Raw genomic sequence first — 22385 nt, forward strand, 5'->3', positions numbered from 1 at the left:
TAATGCACTCGTTGATAAGGGGACCCATTACTTCTCAAAGGGACTGGACTGCAATGCAGCCCTAGAAATATAGATTTCCCAAACTGCAGTTTCTGTAACAATGCTGCAGCATCTTCTGAAGATGACAACTTCAAAGAATACCTGGTCTCAGAAACAGGCAGGACTTTGCTTTCTGCAATTTGCTTTAGCTTATATGCATGCACCTGCAGAACTTCCAGCTTACACATTTAAAGGCTTTCAAGTGGGTGCTCCATTTGCTATCTAAGTTTTTTAATGTGTTGAGTAATTTTTTTAATCTGTATTGTGGAGCGATGGACTGTGAAGAATAGAGAAGTTTGGCTAAAATGAAAACCTTGTACTTTTTGAACCATGTAATTAAAACCTGATAAAAGGGTATTTATTGAAGTGCAAAATAGTCCTAATTTGACAGGGTTGTCAGTCTCTCAGCTCTTTAGAAGGCTTATGGAGCAATTCCCTTAAGTCCTCTGAAGAGAGACCATGGCTGTGGTAGGGTAACAGCAGCCACTGTGTCAGTATCATACTTACACTCACACCTTATTTTTCAGTCTGTACAAAAGCCATTGCTACAACTTTTGCAAGCATCTTAAGTGTAATGTAATCCAAGTGTAGTATAATCTACTCAAACTTTTCTTTTAGAAACCTTCCTCATTGGATTTAAATTACAATTTCTTGACATGTTAACAGCTTTAGATAGGGGAGAAAAAAAAGAGGAGGACTACAGTGTTCTTCAGTGAAAGGATGGATGATCCCTGGTGATGACAGGGACCTCACTACCAATACAAGCCCCAGGATGATTGATTCAGATAAACTCCAGCCTTGTCACTACAGTTACTATCCAGAACAGGTTGAGCACCCTCTTCCATAAGAATTGCTGAGCACCCAGATTAACATACTTAAGATTGTGGCAACAGAATTCCTTGCTCCCCTTCCTTAGCCCCTTTGCAACTCAATAAGAAGTGCCAAATTCCTTCAATAAATGCTACTTTCCCAGTTCCTTAGACTATTTAGTGTCAATAAAAATCCTCTTTGTCAGTAAAAAAAAAAGGCTGCTGGCAGTGTGCCCTAGGAGTCTACCTTTAATAGTTCATCTTCAGTTGCATCCGGGAATTTCTCATGGAGTGAGCTCTTCAGAACTTTGGCTATGTATCTCATTCCATAACTACATGTAGAACAGATGAAAAGGCAAAAAATTGGAAAAGACTTAGATGAAACAGAAAGCAATCATTCTAGTTCAGCTTAAGTTACTGGCTCTGTGCCCACTCCCTTGAAACACTAGAATGAATTGATAATGGAAAACACAAAACGTTTCAAGTGCAGGGAGAGCCAGGCTGCTAAAGCAGGGCAGAGGCAGAGAAACCACTCCCTCTGCTGGGCCACTCATTGAGTATCACAAGCCTTTAAGAGCATGGAAAGGATTTGAAAGGATCTCCATCACAGAGGTCCAAGTGACCTGCACATGAACTGCCGCTTGGCGAGTGTAACACAGCACTTACGGCATCATATTGAGAGAAGAGAATATGGATGTGAGAACTTTGTCAGTAACTGCCCGCAAACTCTGAATAGATGATTCCAGTTTATTCACCACTTCTGCATGTGTCAGTGCTTGTTCTGTGGTCACATCGTACGGCAGTTTGCTGCAAAGCAAAAAAATAAACATGAAACCAGGTTAAATACATTTCAGAATAAAATAATTTTTTTTCTTCATAAGGTGCATCAGTGAACAAAAGTCTGACAAATACAACTGAAGCTGGGTTTTGTTACTAAAAGTCTTAGATGCTTTGGCTTCCTTTTTTTTGGAGGTCAGAAATTTGCTTAGTTGGAAGTGCACATGTTATCATGTACTTTCCTTTAGTAAAAAAAGCAGAATACAAATATAAAGCGTGCATCTCCACATCCCTATCCAAGCACAGCTCATCAAAAGCCTGGGACACTACTAACATGCTGTTAGTAGAAAACTTGAGAAAAAGACTAAGTTGTTCCATGGCATAATCTATTACATTTACAAAGATTAAGTAATTGACTTTGGAAGGTCATGACAATAAAAATGATCCTTTCATTTTTCAGAACAAGTTAAAGCACCTGTTTGCCAAGCATCTCTCCCCAAAATCTCTCTGCTGGAGGAAGATTGAGAAGGGGTGCACGGGTACAAGTACAGGACAATTTGTCAGAGAAAGAACAGGAGAGCAGAACTGAGGGATTCTTCATGTGTATGGTACGATATGTCCAGCTTCCTCACTCACCTGGCCTCACCAGTCTGCATTTCTAGCTGGTTTACCCATGCTTTGTAAACATCCACAGGACTAGTGTTGATTATGAGAGACTTGTCCTCCATGATTTCCTTCACCACCGGGGCCAGGAGCTGGCGCAGAGTGTTCTGTCCACGAGCACCTCGATTGAAGCTGACAACCATCTTGATGACAGTGGGGTTTCCAGTAACGATGTCCTGAATCTGGTCTACCTTAGAGCTGTATCAGGGACAGAAGAGTTCCGATTTATGTGTGCAGTAATCCATGTTTTTGAAACCCATACTTTTAAAACTACTCTATTTCTATGCTGGAACCTCTTTATGTAGCCTATTTCTTAAGGCTTTTATATAAAATAAGCTGGTATATAGAGACTACTGTCTGAATTCTGCATGTGTTACGGTAATGTCCTGGAACATAGCATAGTCCATGGCAGCTAATTTATACCTGATTCAGACCCAAACACCTGTTCAGCCAGTATCCATTAAGGGCATAAAATAACATTTCATTCCTTCAGGATAAGCCACCAATCTTCACTTACAGAACATATGAAGAAAGATAATGTTTTCTCTACCCTTACATACTCAAGCACAAACCAAGAAGCCCTAGCATCTTTTTACAAGCCATTTTTTCATAGAGGAATATAGTCTGCCATAGAAAGATTCTTTTTTTTCTTGAATCAGCAATCACTTGAGTTTAAGAGTGACACCCAGAAAACAAAGTTCTCTTGTAATAAAATTATGTATGTAATTTTATGGTAGTTTAAAGATTAACCACCAGCTTCCTTTAAGCATGAAGCATTCATTGAACTGTCTAAAACACAAACTAGCTGAACACTTTCTGTGCTTGTACATACGCTATCTCCTCTTCTAGAGCAGTTTTGAAGAGTTTGAGAAGCAGGTATTCTTCCCGTTGATTGGAGGCATAGTTGTATAGAGTGAAGATGACTGTGTCCATAAACTTTGTTGATTTGTTTTGTGGCATCTGGAAAATCAGCTTTGCCAGATACGTGGGATTAGTCTACAAAGCAAAAAAAAATGACTTGCATATGGTTGTCCAGGACAAACTCCCCCAACTTGGAGGGCAGCTCTCAACATTTGTTCACACCTAAATGTTGACTCAAATATATGCCACTTTTCCATGAGTGTTTTACTTTTCTCCAAATCCTAGTATGTAAGAAACACAGAATGCTGCACAATCAGTGAGAAGCTCCATTAAGGATTTTATTTGCAGTCTCTGGATAGTACATGTCTTCATCTAGTCTATGTCTTAGTTGACAATTAGAATTTACCATATGACAATAGCTATCTACCAAGAAAACTTTGCATACTACATGTCTACTTTGAAGGGCGTCTGCCCTGGGAAAATCTAAAATTCTTCTAGAAAAGTGTCAGTGAGGTCAGACAAAAAAAGCACAAGAACAGATACACCATGTCCTATGAACTGCATTGCAGACCACTTCCCTTGTACCACATGAAATGTATGGCACAGTGACAGTAATTTACATGGACTACATGGAGGTAAACATTTCTCTTCAGACAGAACGTTCTGTACAGACTGAAGTATGCTCAAGCAAAAACCAGCCATATTTGCTGCACACTTTAAAAAGAACAAGGATTTTCTCAGTTACAGGAAGTATTAGAAATTGACTGTAGTGTCTATTGCAGTCTGCATGTTATTTGGAAATATTTTCATAATCACTAATACAAGCATTTAAAAAAATAATAGTACAATATATTTCTAATTTTTCTTCAAAAAATTGCTGCCATGTTAATTTTTGCATTAAAATTTACCTGTAGAAGGTAGAATAAGTGTTGATAAGCCTCCAGTTTTTTTCTTCTCTCCTTACTCAAACCTTTGATGCCCTGTTTGTCAACCATAACCATCTCTTCCAGTTGACTTTTGCTCTTTTTGTTAAGTTTTTTACTGTGCAGTACCACATCCTGCAGAAAGATGATCAAAACTCTGGATTATATATTCACAAAACAGGCAGATTAGAAAAACGAACATTTTCCCAACCGTGCTAAATGTGGTATTACTCCAAGTGCCTTAATTAGAAATTTTGTAAATTTTGCTGCACTACTCACTACCCAGTTTTTTAACATCTTCATCTTTCACCAGTATGGCTTACTAACAATGATTGTGTCAGGCCTGAACTCCTACACAGACTAATTCATGATTAATTAGAATTGGACAAGCTGTTCAGAAGTTTACAATATGATCAGAAGTCTATTCTAACACAGAAAAGATGCAAAAGATTTTAAATCTGCCAAGTAATTACTGTTGTCCACAAATGGCAAAACACAGTGATGTACATCTCAGGACAACAGAACAACATCTAGGACAAGGCAGAAATGTGCAAAGATAGGGCTTAATTTACCAGGAGTATTTTGACTAATGGAGGGTGACTGAGCACTAGTCCAGGCTGCTCAGATTGTTGGAGATAATCAGCCATCTGGACACGGTCCTGGGAAATCTGTTCTGGCTGTCCCTGCTTGTGCAGGCTTGGAGCAGATGACCTCCAGAGATCCCTTCCAGCCTCATCGGTGATTGTGCAACCCTGAGTTCCTCCCACATGCTCAGTGCATGCTACCAAGGGAGCACGAACAGAGCCTGCTGACCTGAAGAGTGATTCTGTTTTTCACCAGCAATCCAATCTTTATGTCCATTAAGTTCAAATCCTTCTCCAGCTGTTGATTGGATCGAATTTTTGTAACCACTTCTTCCCTTAACCTTGTTACTTCCAGTTCTTCTTGAAAGTCTAAGTCACTTTGGTCCAAGAGGTAGGCAAATTTGCGCAGAACAGTCAAGGGTGGATTTTCAGCACCAACTACAGTTGAAGAAAAATTGCTTGTTAGTTGACGCAATACTGAACATCCCTAAAGCCCTCAGGAAACTGATCACTATGCAGAAAATTCAAAGTTTATGCCAGTTGGCAATATTTTTGTCATACTATAAAAGTACAGCTATGCAAAATAGTTTCAGCTGTAGAACAATTGTGTTGCAAACACTTGCACCTGCTTTTGAAGTTAAATAAGAGACTGAGAAATCTCATGTGAAACTTAAAAAAACACCCTGAGTCAACACAATAACATACTTGCCTTCAAATATACAACATCCCTATGTTACTACTTACTTAGTGTTCTGTAGTCCTCCCTCGCCTTGTTTGCTCTAAGAAATGCTTGTATTTTCACAATTTGGTCATTCTGAAAGGGATCAAGATTAGGCAAAATAATTAGTTGTGACAGACTTCTGCTCAGAAGCATACTGCAAAACTTGCACCCTCTTTCCTGTTACCCAAAACTGCTCCTGCAGTTGTACTACCATGCTGCAATGCTTTATCTTCGAAATGGATAAAAAATTACTTACATGATCCTTGAAGTATTGTAGGCGGTTCCTGTAAGCTCTCCTTGCTAGCCACATTTTGACCCATGACTGAATCTGAAAATTAAATAATTTTTTTAAAAAAGTTAAGGGACACTGCACAAACTTTTGTGTGTGTGTGTTTAAGTTTACTTTTTAATGTCTGCTTCTGCAGGCATGCTGTTCTTGTGTGCTCAGGGCCACAGAGGACTGTGCCACCAGGCTCATACTGGCCAGTGACCAGAAAAAGGGGCTCCCACCAGGCCACTATATCAAGCTGAGTTCCAGTTTCTACCACCTGTGTGTAACATTATCTTTGGAAATAATTTATATCTTCAGGTTTCAGGTCTCAATTCTAAACCAGTCCCGTCAAAAACTGGACATCCTGTCACAATATTCCATCTGTGATATACAATCCAATAGTGATTTAACAGTCCCATTACCATCTCAGAAAAGTAAGCACTTTTCAGAGAGAGAGATTTGACAGCTTTAAAGGAAATAATACACTGTCATCCCAAATGTTTTCTAGTTTAGTGATGGAAAGGGAGATGTAAGGAAATATCTTTCAAGAGCCCCTCAAGTTCTGCAAAGCCTGTTGAAAGTCAAACGCAGAGCTTTCAATAAGCAATTTGCTTAACCTATCAGTTAAACAACTTTGAATGCCATGCAAATTTCTGGAAAACCTCCAGCCTGAGCTCCTAGTCTCTGATTCCCAGGTGGTGATGAACTATGTCAAGGGATATAGCATGCTTGGCCTCCAAAACACATTGGGTGTTCTTACCTTAACAATAGCAGCAACGTTGCCTTGAAGCACCTTTAATCTGTCAACATAGCTTTTCCTTTGTTTGAATCCTTTCCAGAAAGCCTATTTTAGAGAAGGCAGAAGACCATTATCCCTAGTAACCAACTAATGTTTATTAAATCTATGTAACACACTAAAATACTTAACAGAGTTTATCTTTGAGAAAACAGTCTGACATTGTGATGAAGAGATAACTAAGGTGTAAGTAAGCTTGCCTCTATTTTTCAAGGTGCCCTCATACATGTCATGTTAATTTTGACCAATCTCAGCACACTTTATTGTCCAGTGATATTTCCTTCACACTCCTGAATTCATCCTTACTCTTATCACCAGTACACCCACATCCTTAGCATCCCAGTTACTGGCTACATCCCACAAGTGACTTCCAGCTCTTGCCCATTACTTAGTCTCATTTCCCATCCCTGGAACAGAAACTGAGTGCCTCAATCTGGGGACCATCTCTGTCCATGTGGATAACAAGATGATGATTAGGAATAGTCACCATGGGTTTGTAAAGTAAGCGTGTAAGGATGAGGGGAGAGCAGTGGATATTGTCTACTTGATGTCAGCAGGGATTTCAACACTGTCTCCTAACAACATCCTCATAGACAAACTCAGGAATGTGGGCTGGATGAGTGGACAGTGAAGTGGATCAAGAACTGGCTGAACAGAATGTTACAATCAGTGCCACAGGGTCTAGTTGGAGGCCTGTCCCTAGTGGTGTCCCTCTACTGTCACCCCTAGTGGTGTTCAATGCTGAACTGTTTAACTTCATCCATGACTTGGATGAAGGGGCAGATGCCTCCTCAGCAAATTCAGAGGGCACAAAGCTGGGCAGAGTGGTTGATACCCTGGAGTGCAGCCCTTCAGAAGGACCTCAGCAGGTTGGAGAGATGGACAAAGAACCATCTGAAATTCAGCAAGGGCAAGTGTAGGGTCCTGCACCTGGGGAGGAACAACCCCAGGCACCAGCACGGGCTGGGCCTGACCCACTGGGGAGCAGCTCTGTGGAGAGGGACCTGGGGTCCTGGTGGACAAGAAGCTGTCCATGAGCCAGCAGCGTGTCCTGGTGGCCAAGGAGGCCAATGGTACCCTGGGGGCATTAGGGAGAGCATTGCCAGCAGCTGGAGGGAGGTGATCCTGCCCCTCTATTCAGCCCTGCTGAGGCCTCAGCTGGAGTGCTGTGTCCAGTTCTGGGCTCCTCAGGACATGAGAGGCAGGGAGCTCCTGGGTTCAGGTGGGTTCAGTGGACTCTAAAAAGATGATGAGGGGTCTGGAGCATTTCTCTTACAAGGAAAGGCAGAGGGAGCTGGGCCTGTTCAGCCTGAAGAAGAGATGACTGAGAGGGGACCTCATCAATCTCTTCAATAATCTGAAGGGAGGCAATGGGCAGACACTGATGCACAATAAGTTCCACCTGAGTATGGGGGAAGAACTTCTTTACAGGTGACCACGTACTGGAACAGATTGACCAAAGAAGTTGTGGAGCCTTTGGGGATATTCCAGAACCATGTGGATCAAGCCTGTGCCATGTGCTCTGGGATAATGCTGCTCAAAAAGTTGCTTTGGACCAGATGACCTGCTGTGGTCCCTACAAGCCCTACCCATTTTGTCACTCACTTGCATCCAGAAATTGTCCCTTACCTATCTGGACCCACATTGTTCTTGCCCTGGCCTCTTTTCCAAGTTAATTCCTTCAGTTGACTCTGCTAGCTCAGAAACAAACACTTGGAACACAGTGACAGGGATAACAGATACTTTTACTGCTGCTTTTGCCTGTCATCTCTATCAGCCAGTGACACCAGTCTTGTTCTCTATTTGTTGTCTTTCCACAAGTCATTTTTACTTTAATGCCAATAGAAAGCAAACAGAGAACAACTTTATCTACCTACATTTCTCCATATTTTGAACCTGTTCGCACAGACTTTGAATTTCTCAAAGTGCAATTCTTTATTGGTCTCAGACACCATGCTGGAAAATGAAAAGTCAATCCCAATAACAACTACTAGAGGTAAAGATATTTGTCATAATTAATTGTTAAACATAGTTACTGTAGATTTTAAAAATTCTCTTGTGTATTTTTCCTTTTCTTTTTTTTTGGTTTTTTTTTTTTTGGTGAGTGGGTGGCGGAATAAATTGCTCCTAATAGGAGCTGGAAATTTCACCATTTAAAACCAGTGTGCATGCCTCTGCCAGTGTTTGCACCCTCAACAGAACATTTCCTTTTAGAGTTCAACACACTGGAAACATCCAAGAAATACTGCCAAAGAACACCAGGGCAGCTGCCCCTCCCTGTCCAGCTATGACTTCATGGAGCAGAACAAACCACTTCCAACTAGGGATAGTCTAGTAAGGAATGTATTTCTTAAGTCATGCTTTGCCAAGGAATTTTTGCTTCGATACTTAACAAATACCTTCTGGTCTTGTACTGTGCATAGTTAGGCACACCACAAAAAATCTGAGCATGTCAGAACAAAGCCAGGGCTATGCATTAATGAGCTTTTCCCAAGTAACTTTCACTGGAGGTGGATACAATTGATTCTTTTAAAATTGGATATTTGTTATGAGAAAGCACATATATTTGTAGATTTAGAATTTCAAACTGCTGCTGCTGAAAACAGGGAGACATACCTATTTGAGAATTTTATCAGTGGTAGTAATCAGTCATGTCACCTGTTACATGCAAAAAGCAGCCCAAGCCACAGTACCTTCTTGTTCTAGAACAGTACCTGTATTTTGATGGCAGATGGTTCCTGATTTTGAAGATAGGCTTTTCTCTCCTGATAGTTTTTTCTGACTAAGAATCCCCTTGCTCGGGCTTGCAGCCCAACAATCAGATTTTCATTAGCAAGCCACAGCTGCTCTCGATTGTAATCTGCTGTAACTTGCCCAGCAATGTTCTGTTAAGAGATGATGGAAAAAGGTCATTTAAAAGACAAAACCGTCCTGGAACTTGCACTATGTTCTCTCCATCTCCGCAGTTTATGTTCACCCCATCCAAGTCCCTCTGATTCACCCCTACATTTTAATCAGTAAGAAGAAAGAAGGAAGAGCTGCGTTGTTACTGCTGAGCCCTACATGATGGGTAACTGAACAGCTTTCAAGCTTCACTTATTCAAGAGGGTATGCTATTTTAAGAGGGTATGCTTTTATACATTAGCAGGGTTCTGCTTTCCCAACACTTGCAAGTGTCTTGTATGACTCAGACATGTAGAAATACTAACTGAAGCAGCAAGCTCTCTGTTGAGGACATTAGAGAACTGCTGCATTCAGAATTTCAGAAGGACTTACACTGACTCGAGTTCTTTGTGAAGAGGAGTAAGCGTGTAACCTAGGTGTGCTGCATCAGAATATAGAAGAACAAATTACTCAGAGGCTTGTGTGATCTGCTTTGTTCTATTTCACACTAGTGCAAAACCTCTACAGTGAGGGAGCCAAAATAGCACAGTCATCCTCTTAAATCTGGACACACAGGAATGCTGTCAGAGGATTAGATTTAAACAGAAAATGGTGGCTCCACCTGCTCACAAATACATGTTAAAATTATTTGTAATAGGTCAATGCAAAGTCCTATAAAAGGATATGGAAGCAATCAGACTTTTCTCCATTGGTGTGTGCTGATAGTCATTAAAAGAAATGCTGTAATTTCCAGTAAGGAAATCCTTAAATCATTGTCAGACACTAGACAGGAGACTGTGCCGCCTATCACTGTCTGCTTAGACTTAAGTTGCTGCCCTTGTCAGATAAAGTGACCTTCAGTTTCACCCACCACAGCCTCTTCATAATTTCATGTCTCACGCTCTCTCAAATGTTTATGTTGCTTTTGCAATAAAAAACAATGTTTTACCACCTACCTGGATTTCTTCACCAGTTAACCATGAAGTTTTTGGTACAACTCCTCTGGGGGCAACACAGGTACCTTCCTCTGTTTCCACATTGTAATAGTAATCATACATGGCTTTCATTACAAGTTTAATCCATGGACTTTCACTAGAATCTAAAAGCAGTTCATACCATTAGTGCACATTTGTGTCCTGTTTCACTGATAAATTACAGCTCTCCCTACTCATTTCCCCTCCCTGTACTTGCTGTGAAGCCCTTGACACACAAAAACTCTATATATCTTGGGCCTTGTTGTAGTAAGGATTTTCAGAATACCCTGCTAGGTGGATGAGGGTAATTCCTCTAGAGCAAACTGGTGATAAGGTGAATGAAACAGCTACGAGGTTGGTACAGATCCTCTGCTAGCCCCTCCAGACCCTAACATGTCAAGTTAGTGCTCCTGGAACAGTCTGTCCTCTTCTTACATCATCACTCATAAGTGAAACAGACTGTGTTTATAAAAAATATTTTTCTTGTCTTCTGCCCACATTCTGAACTTACTGACTCTTGCCTCACAGATGACATTTCCTATATCCACATCATTTTCTTGCTTGTTGCTTTGTCTGCATCCTGACAAGCAGGAAAAACCTCATTTCCTCATGGACAAAAGGCCCCAAGGTAAAACTGGTAAGGCCTTAAAAATACTCATGTTGCAAAGTGAAACTTGCCCATCTGCTGTAAGAACGGCTACTACACTGACAGTAACTTTTTTTGTAACCATTAGCTAACCTTGGCTGCTGTTAGCTATTACCAGCTTTTGCAGCTCTAGCATGACAAAACATCCCATCATCTGCTAAGAACAGATTCTAGCCCCAGCTTTTGCTAGTAAATGCTGCTCTGGCAATGCACAGGGACCATAACTGGTCTGGGAACACTGTCAGATACTGGCTTGGTCTTTGACAGCAAGACTGCTGTGCGCACCTCTGCATCTGCTAATGTGAAAAAAATTGTCAGCAAGTAATAGAGTTTTCTGAGAGAATGGACTAATCAATTGAGCTCAGAGGAACTGCCCTAAATTCACTCAGAGGCAGGTTTGAGATTCTAGGAAGTCTCTGCTAAGCTCTGGAAATCACCAGACTTGCTTCTGAGCCTGTACTGTGGTCTGCATTATGTGTGCAACAGTACAATGTCATATAAAATGCACTTGAAAAAGTATAACATCTGTCAAAAGATTTTAAAGCAGCAGCTGTCTCCCTCAATTTGCAGAAACTTCTTGTTCTAGTTTTCTGGTTGCCTCAGTGATATGGACATGTGGAACCGTCCTGTTTAGGAAGTGTTTTACCTTCTGTAGTTTTCATGTTCTTGGCTTCAGAGAGCTTCCTGAAGTAGGCTTCAGCACATTCAGGAATGACTCGTAATCCAAACCTTGACTGTAGTATCATCAGGATTGGCTGTGAATCACCTTTTTCCAAGCTCTTGTTAATCATTGATATTCCAACAGCCACTAGGGTCAAATAATAACATAGAAAAATTAAGTGTCTTATACTCTATGTACCCATAACTCTAGCCTCCAGAAACTTTTAAAATGGACTTCTAACACTGGCACACATGGACAACATGGCATACACAGCAGTGCTTTACCCATTTTCAGCTCCCTTCATGCTTGTAAGGACAAGTGTGTTAGGTGGAAAGTGTCTGTTCCACCCAGGCTTGGATGCAGCCACAGCACAGCTGGGAGCTGTCTGAGGGCACGTGCCAGGTGGCAGCAGGGCAGGGCTGGGGATGGCAAGTACCCACTCAGCCTGCCCTAACAGACAGGCCATCATCCACTGATGCCTTGGGAGCCTTCTAGAGGTACGTGAAGTAATTTGGTTACAAGCTGTAAACATTAACATTCCCTTCTACTGTACAAAATGAGAATTAAAACTGATTGCCTTGAGTAAATTCTTGCAGCAGCCTACTCAGCATTGTAAAGCAACCCCTTCTTGACCTCGCCTCCTCAGGGACTTGTTTAAAGTTAATTCATGGCCTTCAACTTGCCAGAGATGCAGCTTTTGCTTTCAGGGCATATAAAAGCACCCTGAGAAGTGATGCTGTGAAGGATGTGGAGACTTTGATGCTATTTGGCATTACCCACTCTCTGATTCAGGGCTTCCTTGCACAGATCCCACCATCACTGAGGGAACAGATTCCAGAACACCTGGCAGCATACACGTGGAAGTACATGCCACTTCAAAAGTATCTTACCCACTAGATGTTTAGGCTGCTTTAAAAATCACTGCTCTGGTCTTTAAAGGTGTTCCTTCACATCTAAACTCAAGATCCGTGCACAGAGGACCAAGAGAATAGAGCTAGAACACCCATTCTGTGCTTTGAAACAGACCTCTGCCCAGCACACACATGTACTGGAAATGTCTTTCTACCCTTGCTGTGGCACTGGGATATCCAGGCATTGGGCCTCAGCAGCAAGGAAGCAGAAAAAACTGGGAAGCCACACATTACAGCTGGCTGCTGCTGGCCCCAGACTCATACACAGTCCCATGTGCCCCATCAACTCTGCTCAGCAGTATTTAAATGCTTTCCTTCCTCCTTTTCAACATGCAGTTAAGGGTGGTGGAAGATATTTTTACAAAGACAAAAGAAAACACAACTTAAGCTAAGATTCATTTATGTAGGTCCGCTGCCATCTGGCTTTTCCTCATCTTTTAATTAATTATGCTTGTATTTTTGAAGGAAAAGATAAGAGAGGTGTTTATCAGGGAAAAAACTCAACAGAAATTATTCCTTCCATTTTAAGTGCTAACAATTAATATTGTGGCTGTTGCTCAACAGGAAAGGCTATTTGGACCCTGAAAAATCATAAGATAACTGGGGGTGAGCCATCCCCAACTTCCAGAAAACTGTCAGCTCCAGTCTGCTTCTCTAGCAGTTAGGATGCCAGTCCCAAATCAACACTGCAAAGGGCTTTTTTCCACACCCATCCTCCCTTTTAAACAGCTGTGATATACAGAGCCACAGTTGTCTGGTGTGATAAGCCTGAACTCTCAGCAAGGCCAAAGATCAGCTTTTTCCTATAACTTGGACTCTCTCAGGACACACAGACTTCCTGCTTTGACAGACTCTTCCTGTGCAAGACTGCAGTCAGTGTTCAAATCTACTCCTGAAGGCTGTGCAGCTGATATTTGGCTGATCTCTTTTTGTCCTCCACTTAGATAAGGAGTACAATGGTAGAACTCATTAAAGAAGTTAAGCAAGGTGATACAAAATACAGAACAATGAGTTAGGAAGTGCACCAGCACTTACTGAACACTTTTTCCTAAATAAAGGTAGAAGAAGTCTTTTACTGACAGGGACAACTGTAAAAGCTTTTCAAAATTTTAATAGTGTACCATTTAGTATTTATATAAGGCATAAAAGTTAGTTTGGAAGTGATCAAAACTGTTTCAGTACCACTGCCAGTATATCTTCTCTTATTTTACTACTTATTTTATTGCCATTACTGCATGAATCTCAAAACCACATTTTAAACTGAAGAAATATATCTTTAACTACCTTGTGAAAGTTTTGGAGTTGTTTGCCTTTCAAAAATAGTGCCTGGGTGATAGATCAAATAAAAGTTCCTTTCCAAGTTGTGATCAAGCTGAACTTTAAGTTTAGACTACGTGAACACAACATGCAAACTTCCTGAGACAGGATGTGTTGGTTGTAGGAAGTATCAGGTTCTGTGCCATGGGGAAATGTTAAATCTCAGGTTTTAGCTGCAAAATTTTAGAGATCTTTAAGAATGTGCTGTGCTGACAGTGCTTCTTTTCAACCCACAGGGCAGAGTACAAAAAATTAGGGTTTTTTTCCTAAAAGTGAAATGCTAAAACAGTTCCACTGAGCATCCTTGATTGTGAAAAGCTGTGCATTTGCTACCAACACACATGATAAGAAAAGATTTTAGTACAACAACTAGGTAGTGGATAGACCAGTGATTTACAATTAGCAACATTGTATGGTATTGCTGTACGAATTATGCTGTCATACATATTCTTAATGCTTTTACACCAGTGAACACTAATGAGGGCATTTTTAAATTGCTCTTTAGGTTTAACTCAAATCTGTTTATAAGCTATGTGTTTCCTTCCCTTCTCTGTGCTCATGTTTCCTCATGGCTCTGGGTGGCATTCATGGGAAGCAGGTTTTTCCACAAAAGAAGGTATCAGCACTCCTCAGCACAAGAGCTTGGTTGAGACAATGTGTGTGCCTCAGAAAACACAAGCCCAGTGCTTTCTATGGATATGTGACCTACAGAAATACTTCCCCTATCCTCAGTGTATCTGCCTTCTTACGAGAAGACGATATTCGCTGTGTAAATAATTTCCCAAGTTGTAGTAACACAAAATGCAATGTTCCTGTAGCAGGGAGAGCTATTTGTAGTGCCCACCCACAACTTCCCAAGCAGTAACTCCTGACGTGCCTGTGGGCTCGCAGCGCTGGGATGGCTGAGCACAGCGCGGCAGGAATGCACCGACCTCAGCACTTGCATTCACAGCTCCCAAGGTGCAACAGAAGGCAGCACTGACTCACCCAAAGCCAAGTGAGGCAGAAGGCTGACCAATACCCAGTGCCTTGTCTGTGCTGGGCTGGAACAGGCAGGCACATCACCGTGCTCTCCAGCGTGCCCCATAAACCCAGTGGTGCTTGCTTCTACATTGCTTGCCAAAGTTTAGTATGTGTTATGAATATTTTTTTCTAAAATCCTTATCTTCAATCAAAGCTTTGACAAAAGTGTTGAGTGCATTCAGTACACAGGTCTCTGGCAGATTAAGCCTCAGCATTTTTCCTGCAGATTTCCTCTTCCTTACAGATTGGAAGAGCATATACTTTTCAAAAAGAGCTAGCATTCCTTGTACACTGCTTTAAAAGTTTTTATGTTCCTGATTTTTGTTTGTCAGCAATCCATAAAAGACAATATAAAGAAATATGTATAAGCAAAGTTGTAAACATAAAAATTTGCCCTTAAAATATGCATAAAGATTTAAATCTTAAATATAGCAAAACAAGCTCCTGAATAGCATATCTGTTCTCATTCATATATTTCAGGAGCTACATGAAGATACACTGACATTAGAAAGATTGGTCATGATGTAAACCTGTATAACCAAATCCATTGAATTATTAGCCACACCTTAAAGATTACCACTTTAGATAGAACTAACACCACTCCTGTAGTTTTAAGTCATCTCAGTCTTAGCATGACAAAGAACACACATTCATTTCTTTTCAAGTATTTAAAGGGCTTGCACCTTTCCTGAAGTGGAAAATATAAATTACCAATTTCATTTTCCCAAGACCAAGAAAAACAAGAGCAGTGGAGATGCAGGTTAATGCTTACAGGCTGCTGCTTCTTTTATGTTGCTATTGCTGTCATTGATTCCTCTTTGTATTTCATCCAGCCACAGAAGCGCTGATTCATCTTGAGATTCCTGGGAAAAGGACAGTAAAAAGCCTTGAAAAAACTGAATAATAGGAGTTATCTCAATACAGTGATACAGGTCCAATATACAATCTCTGCTTTGCAAAGCTCAAGAACACAAAAAAGGATTTGACTGTTTAAAATCATCAATGAAACACATTCATGTTCTATTTACTGACTTGAAAAAGATCCTGTTCAGATACAAATCTCTGAAAGTTTTGATGTCTAGAAGAACAGAATTTGCTGATACTGCCGGCATAAAAATCATTCTACTAAAGATCAATAAAAATTGAAACATTTTTATTTCCATGATATGTAGGCAAAGTAGTCTGAGTCACATAAAACCACACGTTACCAGGAAGCACTGTGATAGTAGGAGAGAATAGGAGAAGACTGCAGGAAGTTGGCTTTCTTTCAAAATCCCTTATTTGGAAAGGATCCTTGTGTATATCTAAATACACGTTACATTAGAAAATAACAGTGAATACTCTCATAGAAGGACGGCTCAGCTTTAGTAATGATGACTTAGCTCATGCAAACATTTCTGTAATTAAGCAGCAGAACAGATACCGCTCTTCTTTCAGGCCTAAAGTACATGACATTAAACCAAATTTAAAATAGAAGGGGTAGCAGAGTGGGATCAACATCCCCACTAACCAGCCCTACTGCCCAGGTTCACTGGTGATACCAGCACTTCCGCAGATAAAACAGGGTTAAAGTAATATTTAAAATCCAATCCAGTAGGTGGGTGGGAAATTCGTGCTAAAGAGGAAATAGGAGTGTCAGGCCTGTAACAGTCTAATGATGAGAGAAGCTGGAATGTATCGATTAAGAGAGATCTAGGAAAATATACACACAAATATTTCAGGGAAAAAAGCCAGCTAGAAACACATTCAAACTAAAACAGTGTCGACAAAGAAGCAGCTTTGCAATGAGTATCCCTGGTTAAGCGCTGAACCTCAGGCCAAAGATCTAATAAATCTGATATCCAGAGAAACTACAAAGAGAAAACAGGGTAAAAAACCACTGAAGACATGCTCTTCAGCTTGCATCATATATGTAAACAAGGCAGCAGAATACATACATAACATGAAGAGGTGTCAGACAATCACAGGACAGTGCACACATACTGCTTATTTTTCTACCAAGTGAGAGTTAGCATTTGAGAGAATGTTTAATAAATCCCCAAACTGCCACTGAATTTTGAGAAAAGCATTGAGAGTTCCTAATCTGGTATCCAGCTTTTACACATTAAATACAAGAGCAGACACAAATACTGCTCTGGAGCCAAGTACAGCCTCACAACTAGCCTGGAAGCTAGACCAAGGCTTGGGCTAACTTTGCTTGCTGAAACAAGCTGTTGCTGTTTGGCATTGAAGGGAAAAAAAAGAGGAAAAAAAAAAAAAAAGAAAAAAGCCAGGCAGAGTAAAAGGAAGGGATAAGGAAGGGATCAACAAAGCAGCAAATGAAAATAGGGGAAAGGTTTTAGGCTGCAGGAAAGGTTTTAGAGGCTCTGTGGAGGAGGAGAGGAAGTAGGTGGATTGAAGGAGCCAGACAACTAACAGTGGGCAGGGAGGCAAAAAGTAAAGCAGAATGCAGCTTTCCTAAGGCATTTTTGTATGTGTGGCTTCTTTCTGTCTTGGCCTGTCTTGCTAAACTGAGATCATCACACTCTTCCGCAAGCCTGGCTTTTCTCTGGAAAAGGGTACAGAGTTCAGACACGTGACATTTTGGTCTCTGAACGAGACCCTTGAGGATTTACTAAACACACCCCCTGACTTTTCCAGAAAACACCTTTTTACTCCAAATATCTGTATGCACAAATGTCAGTAGAACCCTGCATATCAGCTTCAGGCTTGTGGTAAATTAGGAGTTAAAATGCTGCTGTAAAGCAATTTTATCTCTGTGTTGGGCTGAGGCTGAAACTGAGTCATGTGTGCATATTTGGATACGTCACACCCTCTTGCTCTAGTAGACAAAGAACAAATTAGTTCCTTACCATAAACCTCATGCTTACAGGATGCTTCTGGAGGACAGATCAATCACTCTTTAGCTCATGACAGAGGGGGAAAACCCCCACAAAACGCCTCTTGAGATGAACTAGCACAGCACCATTGCTCAGCTGGCTGGATTTCACACACTACAATGAAGGTACTCTTTTTCACTGGACTGCTCTCTTTTACCTCCGGTCTTTGCACTACAGGTGAGTCCTCCTTTCCATAACTATTCCATCTTTTAGTCAATAACATGAACTTTTTGATAATGCTGTTGCTCTACCAGCTGCGAACCTGAAATGAGTTGTACGTGCATGTACCAATTACAAAAAACTGCTCCAGGATGTCTCCTTTAAAGCAGTTTTTTATTCTTTCATTTCAGTGACACCTTACCTCTGCCAGTCATTTTCTATAAAGAATTTTGTTTAAGGGACTTTCTGCACTTACTGAAGACACATCTTTTATTTAGCATTTTGTAAGAATACAATAATTTTAAACCTGTAGTGTCTTGTTTTACAACTTCACAGATGGTGCTATTAGAAGGAAATGCTCAGATGACTATTGTGATAAAAATAACTAAAGGAAATGATCAAATAATAAACCTTCCTAGAATTAAAAGTGTTTTCAAACCAACCTCATTTTGAAAAGCTGATCTACATATATATATACACACACACATAATATATGTATATATATATATATATATATATGTATTTATACCTATATCTGTCTATACACACATCAGCCAATGCAGGCACATGTATGACTTTTAATGAGTGATCAAAACTAGCTCTCCGGATTATGTAGTTTGCTAATTATTATTTTAATATTTTGAAACATTCTACTGTAAATCTGACAGCGAACTTTAATAAAACTATTATCTTTATTTTATTCAAATATGGAAAGATAAAAAAAGGTCCAAAGATTTTCACCCATATTTCAGTTTGCTTCTGAATTCCGGTTTCATGGTGCATGCTGAAGAATTTACAATAAGTATTTTTTGTATTAAACGAAGCTAAGAAAATTTAAGTGACACAAATACTTCCACAGTTGTTTACTGCGCAAAATCTATTTTACAACACATGGCTTTAAAAAGCATTTTGTACACATTTGTGCTTCATGTGAAGATGTCAATGTCTCTACAAATTTCTACTAAAAACTGAGGAACATGTGTTAATAAAGTAGTATTACTGTTTTTTCCCACATGCTGACAATATTTACTCACAGAAAATTTTCTTGCTGCTTGAAAAGTTTTATTCACTACCCACTACCTGCCCCAACCATTTGTTTTCAATTCTCAAGACACTGCCCTTGCTCAGGTATGAGAACCTGAAAAGATCTGGTTTGCTTTAGTCAGAAGCTGAAGAATAACAATTTCACATGCGAGACCAAAAAAACAAGGGTAATTTCTGTTTTCTAATTTTAAACTTTCAATCTGTGTTAGACTAGATAATGCTTTTTGCATCCTTTGCAGTCATTCATTTCATATGTGAAGTGACAAGGATAGTAATGATGTTTGATCAAGCCTAAACAAAGCCTGCTTATATGATGAATTATCAACATTCCTACTACTGGGTAAAACCCTCCACTGGTAATGAGCATTACAGAAGTGTCTGATGTTTTTCACTAAAGATTACCGAAAACACTCAAAATGCAGAAAGATCAGCTAACACTACATTAGTGATGAATTTTCAAGATTTGGTGTGCAATGATAAATGAAGATTGATGTCTGTACATTTGAACATCCAAAGCAGAGGCGAATATCCCCCAAATCTTTTAAACTTATATTGCTTTTCACGTAGAGATGGTTATCTTTCTCTGCTCCTGAAGGTGAGTTACACTGTTAATACAGTAGCTTGTCCTTTTTAACAATTTTCACTTTGCTTTATTTCTAAGCTTCAGAATTTTCACAGAATGGCTCTGCAATCAAAACAGTGTCTCTCATCAAAACTTTTCGCGGAATTTCAGCGAGAGACTACGATTACATCCCCCCTTATGCTATAGAAGGGGAAACAACAACCATCCATATCAGAGAAAACAAATGCGCTTCAAAAAAGCCAAATGACTCCACGTTAACAGAAGTGAGCAACACCACGCTGGAGTACCTCACCAGCTCTCTGAGCACCAAGATAATACCTGCTGTCTACCTCGGTGCTCTCTTACTGGGCGTACCCTCTAATGCCGTCATTCTGTGGATGCTGCTCTTCAGGATCCGCTCCGTGTGCACTGCCGTCCTCTACACAAACCTGGCTGTTTCAGACCTGCTCTTCTGCATCATCCTGCCCTTCAAAATAGCCTACCACATCAACGGGAACAACTGGATATTTGGGGAGACCCTGTGTCGCGCGGCCACGGCGGTCTTTTACGGCAACATGTACTGCTCCATCCTGCTGCTGACGTGCATCAGTGTCAGCCGCTACCTGGCCATCGTCCACCCCTTCACCTACAAGGGCCTCCCGAAGCGCGCCTACGCCATCGCAGCCTGCGCCGCCGTCTGGGCCATCGTCTTCCTCTACATGCTCCCGCTGGCCATCATGCAGCAAAGCTACTACGTGAAGCAGCTGGGCATTTACACCTGCCACGACGTGCACAGCGCCTGTGAGACTGTGTCTTCCTTCCAGTTCTACTACTACGGGTCCTTAGCCGTGTTCGGGTTTTTGATACCGCTCGCAACTATTGTGTTCTGCTATGTCTCGATTATACGAACACTCAAGACTCACGAATGGTTCTGGTATGTTAAAGTCAGCCTTTTGATCCTTACCATCTTTGCTATTTGCTTTGTGCCAAGCAATATTATCCTTATTATCCATCACATCAACTATTACTATTACAACACGGATAGGCTGTATTCTTTTTATCTAATTGCTTTATGTCTTAGCAGCCTCAACAGTTGTCTTGATCCTTTCCTTTATTTTCTGATGTCAAAAATTAGAAGTCAATCAAATATTTATCTGACAATGGTTAAAATATCCAGGGAAAAATGAATTTATTTCTATTACTGCAATTATGGTTTTGTACAGTACTAACACAGACAGCAACAAATCTCAGGCGCAACATTTTTACTTCAAGTAAAATGGGTTAGAAAACAATCTCAGTTAAATTTACTTCCTTCCACACAAGGAATATCTCCAAAAATACACTTCTTCAGCTGTGTAACTTTATTACGTATGTTGCAACACCTGTGTACCTAGATTCAGGGAAGTAGCTCTGCACCTCCATTTCTTTCTGAGATCACTTTCTGGCCATGGAGAAGCTGCCAGAGTACCAGTCACCACAGCTTCTAAATACCAGAAGAGGAGTCAGCATCCAAAGAGCACTTGTAGGGCAATTCATCACACTTCAAATTAGCTCTCAGCCAACAATCACTGCAGGAACAGTGTTAAAAAAACAGGTTTATGGCCTGGAGAAAATGGGAATAAGTGCTTTCTACATGCCTGGGAGCAGTCAAGAGCAAATACTGCCGTGGATGTTGGAAATACAGAGTCCCCATGGGTTCACAAAACAGTAAGTCTACAGGCATGGACACAGAACCTGACTCTTCCAGGGCTGCCTCTCCCACGAGGCTGCTTAACCAGCTCTGCACTGGAGACTTGTTCTTCCACTTCGTCAGCGCCTGCACTTCCCTAACCCACAGGGATTGCTGGGAGCTAACCCTTATCAGTGTGAATCCAGGCATATGTTACTCTTGCTTGGTAAGCAAAACAGGGAAGCTGTTTTGTAGTATTCTCTATTTCCACATCCTCACAGGAAATACCTACAGTGTTACAAATACTGCAGCTAGTTACCATTGACTATTAGTAAAACAATGGGTCAATTTTTACCTTTACAGAAACTCAAAACATACTTATATACTATGTTCCTAGAAAATTACCTCAGTGGCTGTCATTTGAATTTGTAACTGCAGCACATAAGTGGGGATAAAATGTTTTGTTGTTTTGATAATAGTATTGTAAAAAAATTTACTTAAATAAAATGAGTTGCACTGGAAAATGCCTCAAGGGAACTTGCAGCCTGGTGAGGGTCCCTTATTTCTATTTCTTCTGGCTCTTAATTTAAATTAGTTTTAATCCTGCCATTCCTTCAACATGCATAAGAACAAATTTTAAAGATAACTCTAAAATAATTCAAATATTACACAACTGTTGAAAATATAAACAAGGTGAGCCTAACTAAAACCTCTGTACCTATCACACAAAAAATGCTACAACCAAACATAGTAATTTGGTCCACTTTTTTAACTTTCCAGATATCCACAATATGCTCCCTTAAGAGAGGGTTACTCTTCACTGGGACCTGAATACATTTGGCTTGAAAAGGCTTCCAGAACTATTAAAAGCTGTGGTTTAAGATTTACAGGACAAAATGAGTTCCAGGTTTGCATTTTCAGTTTCAAGCAAGGAACAAATAGGTCAGATCTGAGATAAGGACCTCTGATTATAAGGATAATGCATTCTGGCAGATTTGGGTGCAGACTCCCCCAGATCACCACAGCTATGGGGAAGTGACAACAAGCTGCTTAGAATAAGTGAGTAGGTTTGATGCGTGTGTTTTTCCAGATGTTGGGGCAGGAAGTTTATAGGGAGACCTATCTGATCCTTGTAAATCAAATGCTTCCTTTTACCACAGCTCACTCTTAAAACATGCTAAACACAAATTCTGACAGGTCTGCTTTATAAACA

The 22385-nt window shown here is 40.5% G+C and overlaps 2 protein-coding genes across 2 annotated transcripts in view; one reads left to right on the forward strand and one right to left on the reverse strand.

Annotated features, from left to right (window-relative positions):
* IQGAP2 (IQ motif containing GTPase activating protein 2) overlaps positions 1 to 22385 on the reverse strand; it is a 123122-nt gene that overhangs the window by 12749 nt on the left and 87988 nt on the right. Inside the window, exons 14-26 of the mRNA XM_084225876.1 lie at positions 15632 to 15722; positions 11594 to 11755; positions 10284 to 10426; positions 9159 to 9329; positions 6409 to 6492; positions 5634 to 5705; positions 5401 to 5470; positions 4886 to 5094; positions 4058 to 4207; positions 3121 to 3284; positions 2262 to 2486; positions 1515 to 1655; positions 1096 to 1180 (exon numbers count right to left, since the gene is read on the reverse strand). Coding sequence (XP_084082002.1) covers positions 1096 to 1180; positions 1515 to 1655; positions 2262 to 2486; positions 3121 to 3284; positions 4058 to 4207; positions 4886 to 5094; positions 5401 to 5470; positions 5634 to 5705; positions 6409 to 6492; positions 9159 to 9329; positions 10284 to 10426; positions 11594 to 11755; positions 15632 to 15722 — 1767 coding nt within the window. The remainder of the gene's footprint in view (positions 1 to 1095; positions 1181 to 1514; positions 1656 to 2261; positions 2487 to 3120; positions 3285 to 4057; positions 4208 to 4885; positions 5095 to 5400; positions 5471 to 5633; positions 5706 to 6408; positions 6493 to 9158; positions 9330 to 10283; positions 10427 to 11593; positions 11756 to 15631; positions 15723 to 22385) is intronic.
* Positions 17735 to 21703, forward strand: F2RL2 (coagulation factor II thrombin receptor like 2). Its single transcript, XM_084225877.1, has 2 exons — positions 17735 to 17915; positions 19603 to 21703. The coding sequence occupies exons 1-2, from the start codon at positions 17858 to 17860 to the stop codon at positions 20688 to 20690; spliced, it is 1146 nt and encodes a 381-aa protein (XP_084082003.1). The 5' UTR covers positions 17735 to 17857; the 3' UTR covers positions 20691 to 21703.

The sequence above is a fragment of the Fringilla coelebs genome (assembly GCF_963513975.1).
Source record: "Fringilla coelebs genome assembly, chromosome: Z".
NCBI lineage: Eukaryota > Metazoa > Chordata > Aves > Passeriformes > Fringillidae > Fringilla > Fringilla coelebs.